Source organism: Danio aesculapii, chromosome 12 (genome assembly GCF_903798145.1).
Source record: "Danio aesculapii chromosome 12, fDanAes4.1, whole genome shotgun sequence".
Taxonomy (NCBI): Eukaryota; Metazoa; Chordata; class Actinopteri; order Cypriniformes; family Danionidae; genus Danio; species Danio aesculapii.
In genome coordinates, this window is record NC_079446.1 from 50,505,325 (window position 1) to 50,528,274 (window position 22,950).

Below are 22,950 nucleotides of genomic sequence, written 5' to 3' on the forward strand. Positions count from 1 at the left end.
AGATTCTTAGATCAAATAAAAACATTGTTTTGTTTTCACCTTCAGAAGAAATAAGCTGAAATTAAGAGTTTTTCCTTAAAGCACTGTGGCCTCACAGCAAGAAGGTTGCTGGTTCGAGTCCCGGCTGGGTCAGGGTGGAGTTTGCATGTTCTCCCCGTGTTGGTGTGGGTTTCCTCCGGGTGCTCTGGTTTCACCCACAGTCCAAACACATGCACTATAGGGGAACTGATCAACTAAACTGGCCAATGGGTGTTTCCTATTACTGGGTTGCAGCTAGAAGGGCATCCGCTGCGTGAAACATATGCTGGATAAATTAGCGGTCCATTCCGCTGTGGCGACCCCTGATTAATAAAGGGACTAAGCTGAAAGAAAATGAATTAATTAATTTACACCTTATTTGATTCAATTTCATCATGTCTCAACAACTTCATTCATTCATTTATTTTCTTTTCAGTTTAGTCCCTTTATTAATCTGGGGTCGCCACAGCGGAATGAACCGCTAATTTATCCAGCATATGTTTCACGCAGCGGATGCCCTTTCAGCTGCAACCCATCACTGGTAAACATCCAAACACACTCATTCACACACATACACAACGAACAATTTTATCTTTAAACCCAATAAAATGTAACACTGTATAAAATCATTGCACATACTGTAAAATCAACCTTATATTTGATCATTTTGAGCTGTGTAAATGTATGTTTTCTCTGAGCGTCTCTCCGTGGACTCAATCTCCCGTGATGCCCCGCGGTGCGCGTGCGCGTGCCTCTGCGTTGGAATGCGCGGAATGTGTTTCCTGTGCTCGGCATCATGAGCGCGAGAGTCGCTGTTCTTCAGCTTTTTTCTTCTCCAGCTCCGTTTCTCCGGTTGTCCGCGTTTCTCCAGCGGTATCCTGCCGTTCATTCCCGCAGGAGAGCTGAATGAGCGCCGCTGTGGAGCTTCAGCGATGGCGGAGCCGCTGCTCAGAAGAACTTTCTCCAAACTCCGGGCCAAAGAGCGATTCCGCCGCAAAACCGACCCCAAACTCACCGGTGAGGGAGAATCACTGCATCACTGCTGCTGTATTAACGTTACTGATAATTACAGATACTGATCATTACTAGTCTCTGAAGTAATGATGAGAGCAGATTAGCGCTGACATGATGATGTGGAGAGCTACATCTGTAACTGGAGTTCCCTTCTGGAATATGAGATGTTGTCAGTCATTAATAATAGGCTGTGTTATATTGTTTTGATAGTGTTATTGTGTATTTTTGCGTGGACACATCTGCTTATTGACAATTGTGGCTGTTTTTCATTACGTGGGAGCAATTGTGTGAAGCTTTAAAAACTTGTATGAGGATCAAAGACGAAAGGAGTTATTAAAAGTATGCAATAATAATAATTTAACATGTAAAACGTGCATTAATATATTAATAAATGTCACAGAGTCAGTTTTTTAAGTATTTATAATGCATTTAACTTTTTTTCTGTTCAACAAATAATGTCATATTTTACTAGAAGATTTAGAAATTATACTTTCAATGTAACAAACATTTTTAGATCAGATAACACATTTAAAAACTCTATTTAAGGTCAAGTTTTGCCTCTAAATACTCATTAATTGTGATTTGCAATATTTTTCCTTTGCCAAACAGTTGTTTTTTCGTTTAAAGTAAGTAAATCTGTTATACCAATTGAAGAGTAACATTATTTCACTCATATCTTAGCATTTTAATATATTTAAAAGCATAAATTAGAGACTTTACTTGCTTTTTTATATATATAAAATTACGTTTGGAAATTGGAATTAATGCACATTTAATGGGACGTCTCATTTTTACCCCATAATAGATTCACATTTATTGCATTTCCATCAATAATAGATCTAAATTTCCCACAAGTTGTTGATTAAAAAATTCAATAATGTTTTTATTTTCTTAAAAACACAACGTTTGTGCCGTAACTCTTTACCTTGAATTAATTTAGCTCCACAAACATGTATTTTTTGGATGTTGAGCGAGTGTGTGTGTGTCGTGCTGCTGTAATTGATGATTTTCTTTTGGAGAAATGCTCATGTTGTATATTTCACAAAGAGAGCTCTGTCTCGCATTTAATGCTTCTTTCTCATGTGATGAGGTTATTTTGATGGAACGGTGGACAGCGGGTGACTAATGCTGCTGGATCTTGAGAAAGCATTGTGAGTGTGTGTGTGTGTGTGTGTGTTATATAATGCCTTCATTACTGTGACGTCGCCTCAGATGTGCACTCGTGTTCCAGCATATAAACACTGCAGAGCAGGAATAAACGCTCTTATTATGACTCTGATGGCAGAGAGAGTTTAGCTGGAGTCTCTTGTGCATTCATTTGGAGACCTTCACATGTTCAAGCTCAAATAACCTGCAGGGATAATTCACCCTTTAAGTTTGTATTTTATTCAACCTCCTGTGAGTTTCTTTTTCCAAATGATGTTGAACAGATTCAGGAATTTTTCACAGTATTTCCTCTAATATTTATTCTTCTTTAGAATATTTTATTTCTTTTATTTCAGCTAGAATAAACGCAGTTTTTAATAGTTTTAAAGCCATTTTAAGCTCAATATTATTAGCTCCTTCAGCAATATTAGTGTTGGATTGTCTCCAGAACAAACCACTGTTATACAATGAGTTGCCTAATTACCCTAACTTTACCCTAATTACCCTGATTAAGCCTTTAAATGTCACTTTAAGCTGAATACTAGTGTCTTGAAGAATATCTAGTCTAATATTATTTACTGTCATCATGACGAAGAGAAAATAAATCAGTTATTAGAGATGAGTTATTAAACTATTATGATTAGAAATGTTCTGAAAACATCTGCTCTTAATACACATATAAATAATGAGCTGTTAATCATTATATCATCATCATTATATATCTGTAAAACAGTGTTATTATGACTCTTTCTGAGCTTGTGTGACACAGAGAGTTTAGCAGGAGTCTCTTATGGATTAATTTGGTGATGCTATCAAACATTACGTTTAAACTCAAAGCGTGTGTGTTGGTTTAGTCTGCTGTTATTCGCTCAGCCGCTGGTTTTGTGGCCAAAGCGTTTCAGCAGATGAACATAATCTGCGTTCAGTGAAGGCTGATTCTGATATATCAGTAGAGTATTAGTTATAACTAGGCCCACACAGAACCTGCGCTCGCAGAATTCTGCAGATTTGTAGCCCATCATTGATTCTGTTTATTTACTTGTGTAAATGAGTGTTATATTTAGTCAGTTTTTAAATTTGGTTCAGTAATATTATTGACTAATATGAAAATATTGATATGATTTATTCACAATGCAGTTTGTAAAGTAATATTACATAATATAATATTGAGATATTATATGAGAGACTTGCTTTGTTTACCAGATAAAGTGAATCTAATTGGATTTACGTTGTAAATATTAAATACAAGTTTAAAAAGTATTACTTTTTATTTCATATATTGAGGTTTTAGTTATGAGACTCTCAAAATAATTCTGCAAAAATCTGCAGATTTGGAACAAAATTCTCAGCAGAAATAATAAAAACGTCTGCAGATTCTGTCTGGCCATAGTAATAACTCTAAAAATGCTTAATTCTGTCATAATATGTAAGGAGTAATAGATGATGCGCTGGTGAATTATTATAAAATGAAGCACAGCTGAAGTGGAATGCCTGTGTTAAGGCTGAGAGATATTGACCATATCTGATATTGTGATATTTTATTATTCTACAATAATCATTACGATATGAATACAGTTTCACAAGATGGTTTGAATAGCGTGAATAGCCAGTTTTCTGGGGAGTCTAACAGTGTTCAGACACAGAAATTGAATATTCACAATGCTAAAATAGGCTTTTCTTCTTGTTTCTACTCCAAATATCTAAAGAATCTTAGATCAAATAAAAACATTGTTTTGTTTTCACCTTCAGAAGAAATAAGCTGAAATTAAGAGTTTTTCCTTAAAGCACTGTGGCCTCACAGCAAGAAGGTTGCTGGTTCGAGTCCCGGCTGGGTCAGTGTGGAGTTTGCATGTTCTCCCCGTGTTGGTGTGGGTTTCCTCCGGGTGCTCCTGTTTCCTCCACAGTCCAAACACATGCGCTATAGGGGAACTGATGAACTAAATTGGCCGTAGTGTATGAGCGTGTGTGTGTGAATGGGTGTGTATGGGTGTTTCCCAGTACTGGGTTGCAGCTGGAGTAGCATCTGCTGTGTAATACTAATGCTGGAATAGTTGGGGGTTCATTCCGCTGTGGTGACCCCTGAGAAATAAAGGAACTAAGCCGAAAAGATAATGAATGAATGAATGTAGAGATGTGGTATTTGAGAGTTTGTCAGGTGGGTGTCCTTCTTCAGCATCTCCTGTGTGTGTAGCACTAGTGTCCTCCACATCTCCTCCTCCTGTTGTGTTCTGATGTGATTTCTGACTGTTGTAGCTGTCAGATAACTCTAATCATTCAGCTGAGTGATACAGAGCTGTAATGCGCTCAAAACCTGCCGGAACTACTTTAGCTGTGCTTTTATCTGACAATAACCAAACACCTGAGAGTGACCATCAGCCAATCAGAATCAACTATTTGACTGCTGTAGCTGTGAAATAACTTAAATGAAGTGATATGTAGCTGTAATGTGCTCAAAACCTGCCGGAACTACTTTAGCTGTGCATTTATCTGACAATAACCAAACACCTGAGAGTGACCATCAGCCAATCAGAATCAAGTATTTGAGTGTTGTAGCTGTCAGATAACTTTAATCATTCAGCGGAGTGATACAGAGCTGTAATGCGATCTAAACCTGCCGGAACTACTTTAGCTGTGTGTTTTTCTGACAATAACCAAACACTATACAGTGATCATCAGCCAATCAGAGCTGAGTATTTGACTGTTGTAGCTGTCAAATAACTCTAATCATTCAGCGGAGTGATATGGAGCTGTAATGCGCTCAAAACCTGCCGGAACTACTTTAGCTGTGCATTTATCTGATAATAACCAAACACCTGAGAGTGCTCATCAGCCAATCAGAATCAAGTATTTGATTGTGTGTGTATATGTGTGTGTGTGTGTGGGAGAGAGTGAAGGTCAATGTTTGTGTGTATGCGTGCCAGTTTTTGTAAGTGTGTGTGTGTAATGTACATGTTTGTGTGTGAGAGGAGTTTGTATATGAGCGTTCGTGCGTGCGTATGTGTGTGTGTGTGAGAGAGAGAGAGTCAAGTGTGTGTGTTCATATGCATGTTTGTATCTGTGTGTGTGTGTGTGTGTGCGTGTACATGCGTGCGTGTGTGTGTGCATGCGTGTTTTTGTAAGTGTGTGTGGGTGTGGGAGAGAGTGAAGGTCAATGTTTGTGTGTGTGTGCGTGTGTGTGTGCCAGTTGTAAGTGTGTGTACTGTACATGTTTGTGTGTGAGAGATGGAGTTTATATATATATATATGTGTGTGTGTGCGTGAGTTAGTGCGTTCACATGCATGTTTGTGTATCTGTGTGTGTGTGTGTGTGTGTGTGTGTGTGTAAGCTGGTGTATCTGTTATAGTGTCAGCACAGTACGCTCTACACGCTGTCTAATATATAATGTTGGAGGAAGTGTGCGTGTGTGTGTGTGTGTGTGTGCGTTTGTTTAGAGAATATTTATTTGTCATCATCATCTTTCAAACTCATGACTGTCTTTAAGTTCTTCCAGTCATTCAGCTGCTACATTCAGTGTTATTTCAGAGTTTATATATGTGTGTGAGTTTATATTAAAATAATATTTTAGTCACCGAACATATTTAGAAACTGAAAGATAATGTGTACAGTTTTACAGCCAACTGTGTGCTAGTTTCAAGTGCTGAGCTTGTACACAGAAACTAATAACCACGCACACTGAATTAACTTTGACTGAGGCACCGGATGCGCCACTCGAAGCCGCGACACGGCACACCAGACACTCTCTGTGGCGCGGCAGAAACATGAAGTGTCCCGAATTGTCGCGCCACGCATTTTTGAATACTAAACAGGTTTCTATCAGGGTACACACAACGCCGCTTCAAGTCTGCAGCGGTCCGCGGCGCCCAGCCATCGACTTGAAGCGCCGTTGTGTGTACCCTGATAGAAACCTGTTTAGAATTCTAAAACACACGGCGCAGCGTCAGGTACAGCAGCACCTAGTTAAGATCACAGGGAGCTTCTGGGATCACGAGAAATGCAAACGGCTGAAGTATAAGGTAGACTCAATGAGAAGTACACATGTTTGCAAACCTACCTAAAGATACAACCAATAATTCCGATTAGAGCGATAATGTGGAGAATATTGATCTTGTGTTGAGCCCAATGAGCCTTGCATCTAAAAATAGAGCTAGCGTGTTCCTTTAGTGATATCGCTTCGACTCACGCTGAAAATGGCGGACGTGAATCAACAAACTGAGGATATGATGACGCGCCTGTCAATCAATATTGGTGGGCGGGGGGACCGCTCTCCTACGTAAAGTTGCGGTCGGTCTGAAAACCGCTCCAATTGGTCCACCGTTTATATGTTGTTAAATTGAAATAAAAGGACTGGGTGTGTTTATATCAGCCCAATATGACGCTCTATACACCATACATGCACATATGTCTGTCCAAACAGCTTGAAAAGTAGATTTTTCACCACAGGTGCCCTTTAAGTTATTCTGTTAGATTAGCTCCAGATTGGCTTCAGTAATATAATATTGTAGAGCTTCCTATTAAAATATGAATGAAAAAAATAGATTTGTGAGGAGTGAATATATATATATATAATATTATTATAATTATTTCCTGCTGTTCTATACCTGTTCAGTTCTTTATATACTAAATAACATTCATATTTTGTATCTGATTTGATTAAGAATTATATTTTGTATTGATTTTAGCAAATATTTTATAATATTTATAATATTTATTGTATTTCTTTTGTTTGTAATGTTTAGTTTTGCGTTAATAAGCAACACTAGTTTTTTCTTTAATAACATTATTTTAAAATTCCAATAAATAATTATATTTAGTTTTAGTTTTAGCATCGACTTTAATTCAAGTTTATTTGTTTCAAAGCAGCTTTACAAAAGTGCACATTACTGCATTACAATCAAATTAAGGTATTTTACTTTATAATATTTATACTTTTGCTTTGTTTTGAGTTTTAGTCATTATTTATTATTGCTTATTTGGAATTATTGGGAATTTTCCATGTTTCATTATTATATTCATATTTCAGTTTTGCTTATTTTGTATTATTTCTACTTTTTTTGTTTGTTTTGCGACACGGTGGCTCAGTGGTTAGCACTGTGACCTCGCAGCAAGAAGGTCGCTGGTTTGAGTCCCGGCTGGGTCAGTTGATGTTTCTGTGTGGAGTTTGCATGTTCTCCCCGTGTTGGTGTGGGTTTCCTCCGGGTGCTCCGGTTTCCCCCACAGTCCAAACACATGCACTATAAGGGAATTGATCAACTAAATTGGCCGTAGTGTATGGGTGTTTCCCAGGGTTGCAGCTGAAAGGGCATCCGCTGTGTAAGACATATGCTGGAATAGTTGGCGGTTCATTCCGCTGTGGTGACCCCTGATGAATAAAGGGACTAAGCTGAAGGAAAATGAATGAATGAATGTGTTGTCATGCCTATGGAGTTTGTGCTGTTGTTCATTATTCTTCAGTTAACATTACCCGCACTGATGTTCTGAGCTCATAATAGGATGCTTTTGTTCCTCAGACCTGTGAATATCTCTGACAGCAGAAAGTACAGCATGTTCCCTCTGCTCCACATTAATGTAAACACACTGTGTCTTAATATGCTTCATAATTCCTTTCTGGATCTGCAGTGTTTATATGCAGGATTACAGTACAGAGCAGCAGATTCTGTCGGCCATTCATTAGGCAAGGCGTTTAGCACATTTCACACACAGTGGTGATTCAAAGGGCTTTACATAAACAGAAATAAAGGAGACGAGTAGAAGAACATAAGAACAAATAATAAAACAGAATAAAATGTGTTAAACAGCTTTTAAAAGGATGAAAAACAAAGACATACTAGTGTGATCTGCAGCACAGTGCTCATTCAGTAAAGGCACAGCTACACAGATATGTGTTGAGTCTCGATGTGAATGTGCCTAATGTTGGAGCACATCTGATCATTTCTGGAAGCTAATTCCAGCAGCAGGGGGCGCTGTTAGTAGCCGATTCACCCTGCTCTGACTGAACTCTTGGAGTTTCTAGTTTATTTGATCCTAAAGATCTGAGTGATCTGTTTGGTTTGTATTCAGTGAGCATATCTGTAATGTATTGAGCTCCTAGGCCATTTAGTGATTTATAGAGCAGTAATAATACTGTAAACTCTATTCTGAATGTAACTGGGAGTCAGTGTAAAGACCTGAGGACAGGTGTGATGTGCTCTGATATTCTGCTTCTGCTCAGAATCCTGACCGCAGCGTTCTGGATGAGCTGTAACTGTCTGACTGTGTTTATGGGAAGGCCAGTGAGGAGGCCGTTACAGTAATCCACCCTGCTGCTGATAAAAGCATGAACAAGTTTCTCTGAGTCCTCACTGGAAACAAAGCATCTAATTCTTGCAATGTTTTAGAGATGATAGGATGCTGATTTACTGACTGCTTTGACATGACTATTGAAACTCAGATCTGACTCCAGAGTCACACCAAGATTCTTGACCTTCTCTGACATCTGCAAATGACTACAGTTGTAGTAGAAAACACACAGGCTTTGAGCAGCATGTGGGATGAGTTATGAACAATAATTTGCAGCACTTTTATATTAGATTTATGTTTCCTGATGATTGCATATTGATTTTCCATCCATAAAGTCATAATGAGCAGGATTGTGTGTGTGTCTGATGTTTGATTATCTGCTCCGTGTAATGAGATCAGGATTAATCAACATCCCCGGTGTAACTTCAGCTGGCTTCCTCCAGGAAAAATATTTATGTTTTTAATCCTTTTTTAACGACTTCCTCTTCCTGAGGCTCTTCCTGGAAGCACCGGTTCACAGTTTGATCAGGGAACAGCAGCTCTTCTGTCTGACTTTACTGTAAAATACTGCAGTCAGACCCCCTAGTTTTCTGCTATCGCTAAATCTAACGCAAAATCAACAAAAAGATCCTGCAAAATTGTTAATTTAAACGCAAAATAATCGAACAAAATGTAAATAATCTCATAAAACATCCAATTCCAAATCATGTAATCACAATATATTTATTTCACTTTGCAATGAATTGTTTTACATGACTTAGAGACGTTGCATAAGCAGCGCACATGATGTATTTGAGTGTCTCTTGAAAACTGACGTCTCACCTGAGCCCTCACAGTCATTACATTACATAGACTGGGGGGCGGGGGCGAGTTTTCAGCCGGTGCAGTAAGCAGACGAGGATGAAACGTGAGGGATTTACATGTGAAGTCAAATCAAAGATGGGATTAGACATCCTGTGGTGCGAATTGTGTGTCAAATAGATTTCGTTTAACTCTTTCCCTGTAGTTAGCAAGAGAAAACGCTTCCCTGCCACTGATGAGTTTTACAGCAGTCTGTGTTTCAGGTGTATTAGTGTAGGGAAAGCCCTAACGCATGTCCAGAGTGAGGTATATGATGTCGGATGCTCCAGGGAGTGAAATCTGAGAGAAAGTAAGATCGTGGATAAAAATAAGAGTTATACAACCTTCCTTTGGCTTAATTGCTACCATTTTAGATCTGTTTTAGATCTTGTCTTGACTAGAGAGCAAAATAAAGAAGCTTTGTTTTTATGATTTGTGTCATTGTGTCAGATTGCACACCTAATATAGTAGGCAACCTAATATTGTAAATAAGATATTATATATATATATATATATATATATATATATATATATATATATATATATATATATATATATATATATAATTTTTTATGTTTATATGGGTTTTAATCGCAAAATTGTCTGCAAATTTCTGCCACAAATTACTGCTACAAAATCAGTAATTTTTCTCGCAAGAAGTCACAAAAAAACTGTGAAAAACTAGGGGGTCTGTGCAGTATTCTGTCCTCTCACCCAAAGTTAGACAGACAGATAAGCTCTTTCCAGCACATATGTTTGTGAAGTCAGAATTATTCGCCCTCCTGTATATTTTTTCCCTCAATTTCTGTGTAACAGAGAGCAGATTTCTCCAACACATCTCTAATCATAATAGTGTTAATAACTCATCTCTAATAACTGATTTATTTTCTCTCTGTCATGATGACAGTAAATAATATTAGACTAGATATTCTTCAAGACACTAGTATTCAGCTTAAAGTGACATTTAAAGGCTTAACTAGGGTAATTAGGGTAAAGTTAGGGTAATTAGGCAAGTCATTGTATAACAGTGGTTTAATCTGGAGACAATCCAAAACTAATACTGCTGAAGGGGCTAATAATATTGACCTTAAAATGGCTTTAAAACTATTAAAAACTGCTTTTATTCTAGCTGAAATAAAACAAATAAAACTTTCTCCAGAAGAAAAAAGATTAGATGAAATACTGTGAGAAATTCCTGAATCTGTTCAACATTATTTGGGGAATATTTAAACAAGCAATCACAACTCACAGTAATTAGTCACAATATCTGTTTTTTGTTGTAGGATATTTTGCACCAAAATATACTGTGATTAACGATATTATTGTCATTTTAAGACCATTTTATATCAGTCATTAGATAATGGCAGAATGACAATATAATATCATCACAATGTAAGAACACTCTACCAAAGTACTCATCCTTATTTCATTCTTAATTTAATTATAGTCATTATAACGGTTTAATAATCAGGTATTGGAGTCCGAATGTGAGAACGCATCTCCTAAATAAATAATAATAAATGTTAACACAGAAGTGCAAGGTGAAGACTGCGATATCTGCTGTCAGACACGCACATAAAAATATACTACAGTAATTTATAGTAAATACTAGTGTTTTTAACCATACAAACACCGACTCCTCCAGGAGAGATGTTGCACAGTCAGCTAAAGCATTGCTAGAATTGGTTATGTATGGGCGATGTATACTGCATCACCAGAAATGATTGAAGTCATGTCCATGTGTTGTGTGATAAGTCCATATATTGATTATTGTGGCAGGACTAGCAGGAGGCTATAATTCTGTCTTGAAATATACAGTGGTTAAAGCGATCTTTTTTTGGATTGTATGGGAACATAGACCCCTGGGCCGGTTTCCAAACAGAAGTCGAGTGTAGAGTGTGATTCCAGGCACAAATATGTAAGCAGAAATGCAGCTGTCTGCATCTGCTCATGCTAATACACTGATAACGCTGTCCTGGGTCGTTTCTGTCATGCGGCGTCTGGGTCGATGTTTAATTCTATAATCCTCCTCTAAACAGAGACTCATCTGCAAGCCGAAATTGCTCCATCTGCATCTCTTCCGATGCACAGAAGGAAGTTTTCAGAGCAGGAATGACTCCATGGTTATCTTGCAGGAAAATTGATCAATAGTGGATGTAGAGATCTCATATAAAGTCTAAATTATTCACCTTCCTGTGAGTTTTCTTTGTCAAATATTTCCCAAATGATGTTTCTCAGATTCAGGAATTTCTCACAGTATTTCCTCTAATATTTGTTCTTCTGGAGAAAGTCTGATTTGTTTTATTTCAGCTAGAATAAAAGCAGTTTTTAATAGTTTTAAAGCCATTTTAAGCTCAATATTATTACCTCCTTCAGCAATATTAGTTTTGGATAGTCTCCAGAACAAACCACTGATATACAATGACTTGCCTAATTACCCTAACTTTACCCTAATTACCCTAGTGAAGCCTTTAAATGTCACTTTAAGCTGAATACTAGTGTCTTGAAGAATATCTAGTCTAATATTATTTACTGTCATCATGACAAAGAGAAAAGAAATCAGTTATTAGAGATGAGTTATTAACACTATTATGAGTAGAAATGTGCTGAAAAAAATCTCATACAGGTGAAAAATATACAGCTGGGCTAATAATTCAGACTTCAGCTCTAGATATATGAAGAGAGACCTTAATTTCTTTAGATAACCTTTAGAGAAAGATTAAGACTCAGAAATAAAATCTAAGCTTCTTTAGTTAAAGATGAAGATGTAAAAGTGAAGTTATTCTGCAAATATATTTGTAAAATAAACAATATATGCATTTATTTATTCCTCTGCTTCTTTGAACTGATTTACACAGGACTGCTGAACTTATAAACAGTATTTTAGGCAAATATATCATAAGTAACTTAGTAAATTACCTATAAATTACAAGTGTTCTCTTGGCTTTTATACTGAAAAACTATTTAATTAGACTAACTAGTTACTTTGTGGATACTCACACCAAATTCAGTTCAAGTTTATCAGTATAGCGCTTTTCACAATGATTATTGATTCAATACAAACGGTGCACATTACTGCATTACAGCCCAACACTAGCTGTGCTTCTATCCAAAGATGTGAATTAAATTCATGCACAAACTGGATTATCGCATAAAAGACGTGCGGATAAAGCAGCGTTTCCATCCAATAAGTCAAAAAGAGAACAAAATCAACACTTCCTCATTAACTGGTGCCGAATATTAAAAATAAAGACGTAATTTGCAGCATTAGGAGAAGCTGCGTGAAGCTTGTCTTTATTTAATAAATGACTTGTGCCTTGGAGCGACGCGGTGGCGCAGTGGGTAACACGTTCGCCTCACAGCAAGAAGGTCGCTGGGTCAGTTGGTGTTTCTGTGTGGAGTTTGCATGTTCTCCGTGTTCACGTGGGTTTCCTCTGGGTGCTCCGGTTTCCCCCACAAGTCCAAAGACATGTGGTATAGGGGAATTGGGTTGGCTAAATTGTCCATAGTGTATGTGTGTGAATGAGTGTATATGGACGTTTCCCAGTGATAGGTTGCAGCTGGAAGGGCATCCGCTGTGTACATACATATGCTGGATAAGTTGGTGACCCCAGATTAAAAAAGGGACTAAGTCGAAAAGAAAATGAATGAACTTGTGCCTCAGGAGACTATGCTGAGACGCAATGAACGTGGTGGCGTTTGCAGACGCGGAGAACAGACACTCTTGACCATTCTGGAGGTCATTCATAATATAATAACACTAATACTGAAACGGTTCAGGCGTCTTAGATTGACCAAAGCAACATGTCAGATGTTCTACAGTGTGCTCGGCCTGCTGGTTCATCCATTCACTCACATTTTCTTCATTATCACATGACCTCTTATAACACAATCACATGACTTTATTTGATGCACATGCTGGAATTTGTTCTGTAAGTGTTTCCATCATCATAGTTTATGCACATTTCTTCAAATAAAACCTTTATCCTACTCCGTTATGCGCATATGTTTTTTCTTGGCGCATTTTAAAAATGTATGTGCATCTCTGCTTTTCCATCATGCGTTCTGTTATGCGCATATACAAAATGCAGGTAAATATAGTTGAATGGGAACACAGCTACTGTAGCAGTGCAGTTCTCTAGCGTCCGATCCTCAGAATGAACTGTTCGCCCTGAAGAAGCAGCTCAGAGCTGATTGGCTGCAGATGTTTATTAGGGAGTTTCCTCTCACAGATCTGATCTAAACTCGTCTCTGGGATCTGCTGAACAAACAGAACCGCTGCTGTTTCCCTGTGGATTGGGCCTGGACGTGCTTTATCAGCTCTCCAGGTTGTTCATCAGTAGTTCGTGTGAAGGGATTCGAGCACTAGTAAGGGCACTAGGGCTGTGTGATATTTTGTTATATCTTGCGATATGAATGCAGTTTCAGCAGATGACTTGAATATCTCTAATTGAAATCAATCGATCATTTTAGATTGATTATGGGAGTGAATCATGCATATGTTATAATAAACCCTCTGCAGGCATTGATAAATACAGTAAAGGAAAAGAAACAGTTAAAATAAACAGGGTTTTATTGCTGCTGTTGTTTTTATTAAGGGATGGCATGTTTATTTGTGTTAAAATAAATAAGATTATTATTTAATCTGTTAGTTTTGAACAATAGTTCATGTCATTGATAACTAGTGCTTCAGAACTGAACTGTCATTAAAGAAGCATCGATGCGCTTTGATTTTTACAGTGCATTATGGCACTTGATGAATTTGCGATTGAGACTAGGGAACAAGGGCGCTGATTGAGACGCTCCCTGTTCTCAGGTCTGTATTTAATGTTATCTTTGCTCCTTCACTAACAGATGCTTCTTTGTACGGCTTGATTCTGGGATGTTTTGTGTCTCTGTGTTTTTGGTCTTTCCTGTTGTGCTTATTAATAGTTTAGCGTGTGTGTGTGTGTGTGTGTGTGTGTTTTGGGGCAGGATGTCTCAAATTATGCTGCAGAGACGTGGGAGGGCAGATCGGCATTCTGGGAAAAGTCTTAAAGCGTTCCGCTGTGAACATTCTCAGCAAACATTTCCACCAATTACTTCACACTGACAAACATGCTGAACAAACACACACACAAACAGGGATAAATCATATAGTAGAGACACATCTGGCATGAGTTTCAGCTTTCTATTGGGGGACAATAATAAAACAACAGTAAATATAATGGGAGGATTTTTGCTAAGTGTGTTTTTGTGTTGGTCTTGGCTGATTTAAAGGGACAGTTCACACAGAAATCATCATATACTTGGTCTTGATTCTGAGTAACCATTAACTTCTATAGTATTTGTTTTTCCTGCTATTTAAGTCAATATTAACAGTTTTTTCTTCAATGTTCAACAGAATGAGGACAGGTTTGTAAACACTTGACATTGACATTTTTATTTCTGGGTGAACTCATCCCTTTAAGCTTGTTGTAGATGAAGACATGTTTATGTCTTTTAAGCCACCAGTGTGTACGTAAATCCCTGTATAAATGAGTGATTCACTGAATCATTTATTCAAATGATCAGTTCAAAACAGTTGATTCATTTGAATAGATCATTGTTGACTCAAATGACTCGTTCAGAAACCAGTTCTTTTATTCAGGAGGGGAACAGCTCAGTGTTGCTGTGGCGATGCACAGATGATCTGGCTTTGTTTGAACTATATTCATTGAAGAAACTGAAGAGTTGAACACTATTTTGTTCTGTAAATCCATCACTAATGAATTTGTTTGTTGAACTATCCTATAAAATCAGAACCACATTAAACAACACTATTTCTTTTGTGGTATTACTGAACTATAATAAACTATGAAGTGTTTTTTCCTTGCACATTAATTACAACTTGCACATTAATAAAACATTTTTTAGCAATATTAGCATAGACAAAAATATTGCAAACTCCAACTTTTAGTACTTTAAATCTGAAGTATTTTAATTATGAGTTGGCAAAAAGAATTTAGCATAGTAATGTCAGTAATGTTAGATATTATTACTTTACCAGAAACAGCTAGCTGGTGGTCTTAAAAATAAAGGTTATTTATTGTCACCTATAATTTTTCTTTCAGCAAAATTTCATTTTTTACACTCAAAAGTTTATTTAGATCATAAAAATGTTCTTCACTATAAAAATTGTTGTTTAACTGTTTAATATGTAATATATATATTTATAAATAAAATATATTTAATATATAATATAATGTTTTTGTAGAATATTTATGTATTTATTTCATTTTTTTGCATATATTTATGCATTTATTAATGCATTTATTGAATTTTTATGCATTTATTAATGCATTTATTTATTTTTTGCATTTATTTATTTATGCATTTATTTATTTTTTGCATTTATTTAATTTTTATGCATTTATTAAATTTTTATACATTTATTTATGCATTTATTTATTTTTTGAATTGATTTATTTATGCATTTATTTATTAATGCATTTATTTAATTTTATGCATTTATTTATGCATTTATTTATTAATGCATTTATTTAATTTTTATGCATTTATTTATGCATTTATTTATTTATGCATTTATTATTTTTTATGCATTTATTTATGAATTTATTTATGCATTTATTTATCTATGCATTTATTTGTTGATGCATGGAATTATTTATTTATTTATGGATTGATTTATGCATTCATTTATGGATTTATTTATTTATTTGTTTATGCATTGATTTATTTTCTCATTTGTTTATTTATGCGTTTATTTATTTATGGATTTATTTTTGTTTTATGCGTTTATTTATTTATGCATTTATTTATTTATGGATTTATTTTTGTTTTATGCGTTTATTTATTTATTCATTTATTTGTTTATTTATGCATTTATATTATTTTTTGCTTTATTTATTTATTTATTTTTAGATGCCGATAATATAAAAATGCAGTCTATGAAGTGCCTGGTGCAGTCTTCAAAATAAAAATAGTTTATTGTCCGCATCCATGAAACTTTTTAATTCAACAAAATGTTTTTTAAACTGAAAAAACTTCCTTTAGATCATAAAATTCTTCACGCTGTAAAATAATGTTTATTTAAGGAACGTTTCAATAACTAAATAGTTTTTATATGACACAAGAGCTCCTTTTGCATTCTTTCTGGCACCTTTTTTTAATCTGTTTTATTTATTTTGTGATGCTGACAATGGAGAAATTCACTCTCTATGCATATAAAAATCTACATGTGACGGTTCTTCAGGTTCATAATGACTCCTTTTTATACCTATTTACAGTCATAAATGCTGAATAGAGTCTTGACTAGTTCATCAATGTGCTGTTTAAAGCCAGAAAAGCCTTTACGCGCACACACACACACACACACACACACACACACACACACACATAAAGGCAGACAGACTGTGAATGAGCGTCAGAGGTGAAGGGTGAGTCCAGCATGCCGTCTGTGAGTGTGTGCTTTGTGTGAGCGTGTGTATTTTGGGGTGTTGTAATGAATAGTGAATAGGGTTAAGTGTGTGTGTGTGTGTGTGTCCAGCTGTGAAGGAAAGCCCTTAACACAGACCGCTCATTGAAATCCTCTCAGCGGCTCAACAGCTGTGTGTTTCTCACTCAGATCCCTCCTTGTTTTGGCTTTTCATGCTGTGTGTGTGTCGCTGTGAAAAGAAAAATTCACATCAGTTATATTAATGTACGTTTTGCATGTAGCTCAAAAAGAAGAGTATAGTGCTAACTTCAAGATCAAGGGTTTGATTCCCTGTAAATAAACAAGAAAACACATAGCTAAAAGTGTCTAATAAATCAAAATCATTTATTAAATGAGTCAATTGTGCTTCTCCATAGCTCTAAAAGTACAGCATAGTCTAGCAACACTACAGTAAAGGGTTCAATTCCCATTTAATGCATGAACCTGAAATGAAAATGCATGGAGAGGTGTCTGGACAATACATAAGCATGAATCTGTGCTACTCTCTGAATGGATATGCTCTCTCATAACTCAAACACAATAACCTGCTGGTTCAACAGCAGATACATTGATTTGATCCCCAGAAAATGCAGGATTTGGGAAAAAATGTATGAATATGTGACTTAAATGTATGAATATGTGCACTATTGAATGCATGATATGTGAGTGTTAAATGCATGTAAATCAGATTACCCTATATGTAAGAATTAGGATAAATTGATTTGCATTTAGAGTCATGCATTTGCCAGACATGTATCCATGCATTTTCCCAAATCATATTTTCTGGGATATATATATATATATATATATCTGCTTTCACTTAGTGCTGCACAATATATCATTTCAGCATTGTGTGAATGTTTATGCTTATATCAATGTGTGAACATGCTATAGTAACATTGCAGAATCTGCTGTTTTGTTAGTTATGATTTATAATTAACCAGGAACAGTTCAGAGCACAAGCAGTTTTAACCCTACTACAGAACAAATCTGTTTTATTTATTTAAAGAAGCTCATTTTAAGGCATGTTACATTATTGTGCCTTCATTCAGTTACCTCTGTGTGGTCTTTATCACTTGCTTTTCTTTTGTATACCTTTTCTCCTGTTTATGGTTGAGAGGGAGCTCAGTTTGTTGTTAGTTTTCATCTTTGATTTTTGCTTTTGGTATATCGAGTCCTCTAAAACTTAGTTGCTTTTTGTTTATTGTTTAAGCAGTCAGTCTATACTCACTCAGTTTGACATTCATTTTCTGTTCAAATTCCTGTATTTCTATTAAATAAGTTCTGCTGTTTAATTTTGTGCTGACTCCATTGGGGCTGCAGATTAAAGTCTGTTCTCCACATTTATTATTTATTTTTGTTGTAATTCAGTATTATTTAGCAATACTTTTAGTCTTCTTTGTTACACCTCTCAACAAAACCCTGTAGTCTTAAAAGAAGGTCGTCACAGGACTGTAAGATTTCAAGCCAATTTAAACCATTTAGGCACAAGAAATGATCAAATTTGAAGCTTTAACAAAGATTAATTGTATTTATTATTATTATTATTATTTTCCATTTGACATGTTGTTTGGCATTTTATGTCAAAACTGTTCCAAAAATATCCAGAAAAGCAGAAAGCGCCGTCTACTTCATTTGTATCTTTGTTCTGTTCTGTTGATTTATGCTTGTAATTTATCAAACTTAATAACAAACACACTCTCTATGCATTCCCTACAAAATGATCACCATGCAAAATGATGAATTCTTTTCTAATATTTATTTAAATCGTCTTATGATACTACCTTTAATATCACAATATATCAGAAAATATTGCAATGTCAGTTTTTTCCAATATCGTGCAGCTCTACTTTCACTCATAGAAGAGTCACGGGTTTGATTCGCAGTGAATGCATGAACTGATAAAAAACTGCACGGACAAAAGGTCTGACAAATAGTTCAACTTAAATGTAAAGCTAATAAATCTGTTCTAGTTATATATAAATATATGCTTTCCTGTTTCAGACGCAACTCTAATGTCATGGCTTTGATTTGAATGCATGAAGCTGGAAAAATATGCATGGATAAAATAGTTGGAAAAAAATATGCATGAATGAAATTGATGAAAAAAACATGCATGAATGAAATTGATGGAAAAAAACATGCATGGATGAAATTGATGGAAAAAACATGCATGGATGAAATTTATTGGAAAAAAAACATGCATGGATGAAATTGATGGAAAAAAAAACATGCATGAATAAAATTGATGGAAAAAAACATGCATGGATGAAATTGATGGAAAAAACATGCATGGATGAAATTTATTGGAAAAAAAACATGCATGGATGAAATTTATTGAAAAAAAAACATGCATGGGTGAAATTGATGGAAAAAAACATGCATGGATGAAATTGATGGGAAAAAAAACATGCATGAATGAAATTGATGAAAAAAACATGCATGGATGAAATTTATTGGAAAAAACATGCATGGATGAAATTGATGGAAAAAACATGCATGAATGAAATTGATGGAAAAAACATGCATGGATGAAATTGATGGAGAAAACATGCATGAATGAAATTGATGAAAAAAACATGCATAGATGAAATTTATTGGAAAAAAACATGCATGGATGAAATTTATTGGAAAAAACATGCATGGATGAAATTGATGGAAAAAACATGCATGAATGAAATTGATGGAAAAAACATGCATGAATGAAATTGATGAAAAAAACATGCATAGATGAAATTTATTGGAAAAAAACATGCATGGATGAAATTTATTGGAAAAAACATGCATGAATGAAATTGATGGAAAAAACATGCATGGATGAAATTGATGGAGAAAACATGCATGAATGAAATTGATGAAAAAAACATGCATAGATGAAATTTATTGGAAAAAAACATGCATGGATGAAATTTATTGGAAAAAACATGCATGGATGAAATTGATGGAAAAAACATGCATGAATGAAATTGATGGAAAAAACATGCATGGATGAAATTGATGGAGAAAAAAACATGCATGAATGAAATTGATGGAAAAAAAAACATGCATGGATGAAATTAATGGAAAAAAAACATGCATGGATGAAATTGATGGAAAAAAAACATGCATGGATGAAATTGATGAAATTGATGGGAAAAAAACATGCATGGATGAAATTGATGGAAACAAAATATGCATGGATGAAATAGTCTGCTGAATGCATAAGCATAAATGAAATCGTCTCTTTATCTGTGCATTTGTCTGCGAGAGATCTGCTCTCTGAGTGTTGCTTTCTGTTTCTCTCCGTCTCTTTTTCTTGGCTGCTTTGGCAAAACAGGAAGTCATCTGCTGGCCCACTTAGCGAACTGTAACACTTCCTGTCCAGGGAAGCATGAAATGGGGTCTGTGTTGTTCTGTTTTCATCGTATATCCCTTTTTTAGGATATATACTGAATAAATGAGGAAAAAGATGTATGCAGCTGAAGTCCAAATGATTCCTCCTGTGAATTTATGTGTATATTTCCCAAATGATGTTTCAGATTCAGTAATTTCTCACAGTATTTCCTCTAATATTTGTTCTTCTGGAGAAAGTCTTATTTGTTTTATTTCAGCTAGAATAAAAGCAGTTTTTAATTGTTTTAAAGCCATTTTAAGGTCAATATTATTAGCCCCCTTCAGCAATATTAGTTTTGCATCGTCTACTTTCTCTTTCTCTTGTCTACTAATCTAATGCACAAATATAGAACTGTAAAAGCATCCTGGAGAAAATAATCACTTAAAGAGAGATCTGTGAGGGCTGAAATCATGTATGCTGAGCACTGTATATTGCTGTGTGTAAAAGAACACTTGAATGCATTGCTCTCAGTGTGGATGGGGTGTGTTAAATTCACACTAAGCCCAAAAATCAAGTTTAAGAGTTCAGTTGTGCTTGGAAATTCCCATTTGATTTCCATTTGAGCCTGTTCTTCATCACACGCTCTCAGAATAGACTCCATATCATCAGACTATTCTTCATATCTGTGTGCAGCAGGCAGCATTAGTGGCTTGCACATTTGTTTGTAGTGTGTTGTCTTGGTGTTGTGAACCAGCGAGCATTAATCAAGATTTGATTTTGTGTCTTTTCTGTGATTTAAGGCCTTAAAGTCTCAAATTAGAGCAACAACTCTTATATTTGTGCACAAGGGGGATTTATTGTACAGTAAGGATGATCATCTTCAACTGTGTTTCCATTCAAAGATGTGTATTAGATTAATGCACAAACTGTAATATGGCATAATAAACATCAGTGAGTAAAGCAGCGCCTCCAGTCAATAATGCACAGAAGTGCTCCTGCACAGATATCACTGAGAGAAGTGGAGTAAGGGATTCTCCACTGTGGTGTTTGTTCTCCTCTAATAAATGAGCTGCGCCTCAGAAGACCGAACGCGGTGAACGCGGTGGCTTTTGGAGGTGTGAGACAGTAATGTAAATAGATTCTCAAGACAGTTCTGGAGGGAATGATAATAGTAGAATAATACTGAAGCACTGTGATGACGGACTGATGGAGGACTGAGGCCTTTTACTATCAGCACAACAACATTTCACATCTGCAAACATGGAGAGCTGCAGACCAACATTAATGATGCAGAGACCTTCACACACACATTTATATCTGATTAAACCAACATTAATGACACAAAGACCCTCACACACACATTTATATCTGATTAAACCAACATTAATGACACAAAGACCCTCACACACACATTTATATCTGATCAAACCAACATTAATGACACAAAGACCCTCACACACACATTTATATCTGATTAAACCAACATTAATGACACAAAGACCCTCACACACACATTTATATCTGATTAAACCAACATTAATGACACAAAGACCCTCACACACACATTTATATCTGATCAAACCAACATTAATGACACAAAGACCCTCACACACACATTTATATCTGATCAAACCAACATTAATGACACAAAGACCCTCACACACACATTTATATCTGATTAAACCAACATTAATGACACAAAGACCCTCACACACACATTTATATCTGATTAAACCAACATTAATAACACGAAGACCCTCACACACACATTTATATCTGTCAAACCAACATTAATGACACAAACACCCTCACACACACATTTATATCTGATTAAACCAACATTAATGACACAAACACCCTCACACACACATTTACATCTGATTAAACCAACATTAATGACACAGAGACCCTCACACACACATTTACATCTGATCAAACCAACATTAATGACACAAAGACCCTCACACACACATTTATATCTGATCAAACCAACATTAATGACACAAAGACCCTCACACACACATTTATATCTGATTAAACCAGCATTAATGACACAAACACCCTCACACACACATTTATATCTGATTAAACCAACATTAATGACACAAACACCCTCACACACACATTTATATCTGATTAAACCAACATTAATGACACAAAGACCCTCACACACACATTTATACATGATTAAACCAACATTAATGACATAAAGACCCTCACACACACATTTATATCTGATCAAACCAACATTAATGACGCAAAGACCCTCACACACACATTTATATCTGATCAAACCAACATTAATGACACAAACACCCTCACACACACATTTATATCTGATTAAACCAACATTAATGACACAAACACCCTCACACACACATTTATACCTGATCAAACCAACATTAATGACACAAAGACCCTCACACACACATTTATAGCTGATTAAACCAACATTAATGACACAGAGACCCTCACACACACATTTATACCTGATCAAACCAACATTAATGACACAAAGACCCTCACACACACATTTATACCTGATTAAACCAACATTAATGACACAAAGACCCTCACACACACATTTATACCTGATCAAACCAACATTAATGACACAAAGACCCTCACACACACATTTATATCTGATCAAACCAACATTAATGACACAAAGACCCTCACACACACAGAAAACTACATCACACACACTGATCTAGTGCATGCACAGAGGTTTATCCTACTCAGTTTTGTGCATATTTTAATTTATGCACATTTTGTATGCAAATGTATGCACATCTTAATGCCCTTTTTAATACAATATTCCAAAATGAACATATAAAAACAGGTGTCTGGAAGCATGGCTGTTGACAGATGTTTTTATTAGGCATG

At 35.6% G+C, this 22,950-nt stretch overlaps 1 protein-coding gene across 1 annotated transcript in view; it reads left to right on the forward strand.

Moving 5' to 3' along the window:
• The first annotated feature begins 778 nt into the window (after positions 1-778).
• The window catches only part of LOC130238386 (rho GTPase-activating protein SYDE1), a 46,245-nt gene continuing 24,073 nt past the window's right edge, over positions 779-22,950 (forward strand). Inside the window, exon 1 of the mRNA XM_056469383.1 lies at positions 779-1,035. Within this exon, the coding sequence (XP_056325358.1) occupies positions 951-1,035 (85 nt within the window). The 5' untranslated portion in view covers positions 779-950. The remainder of the gene's footprint in view (positions 1,036-22,950) is intronic.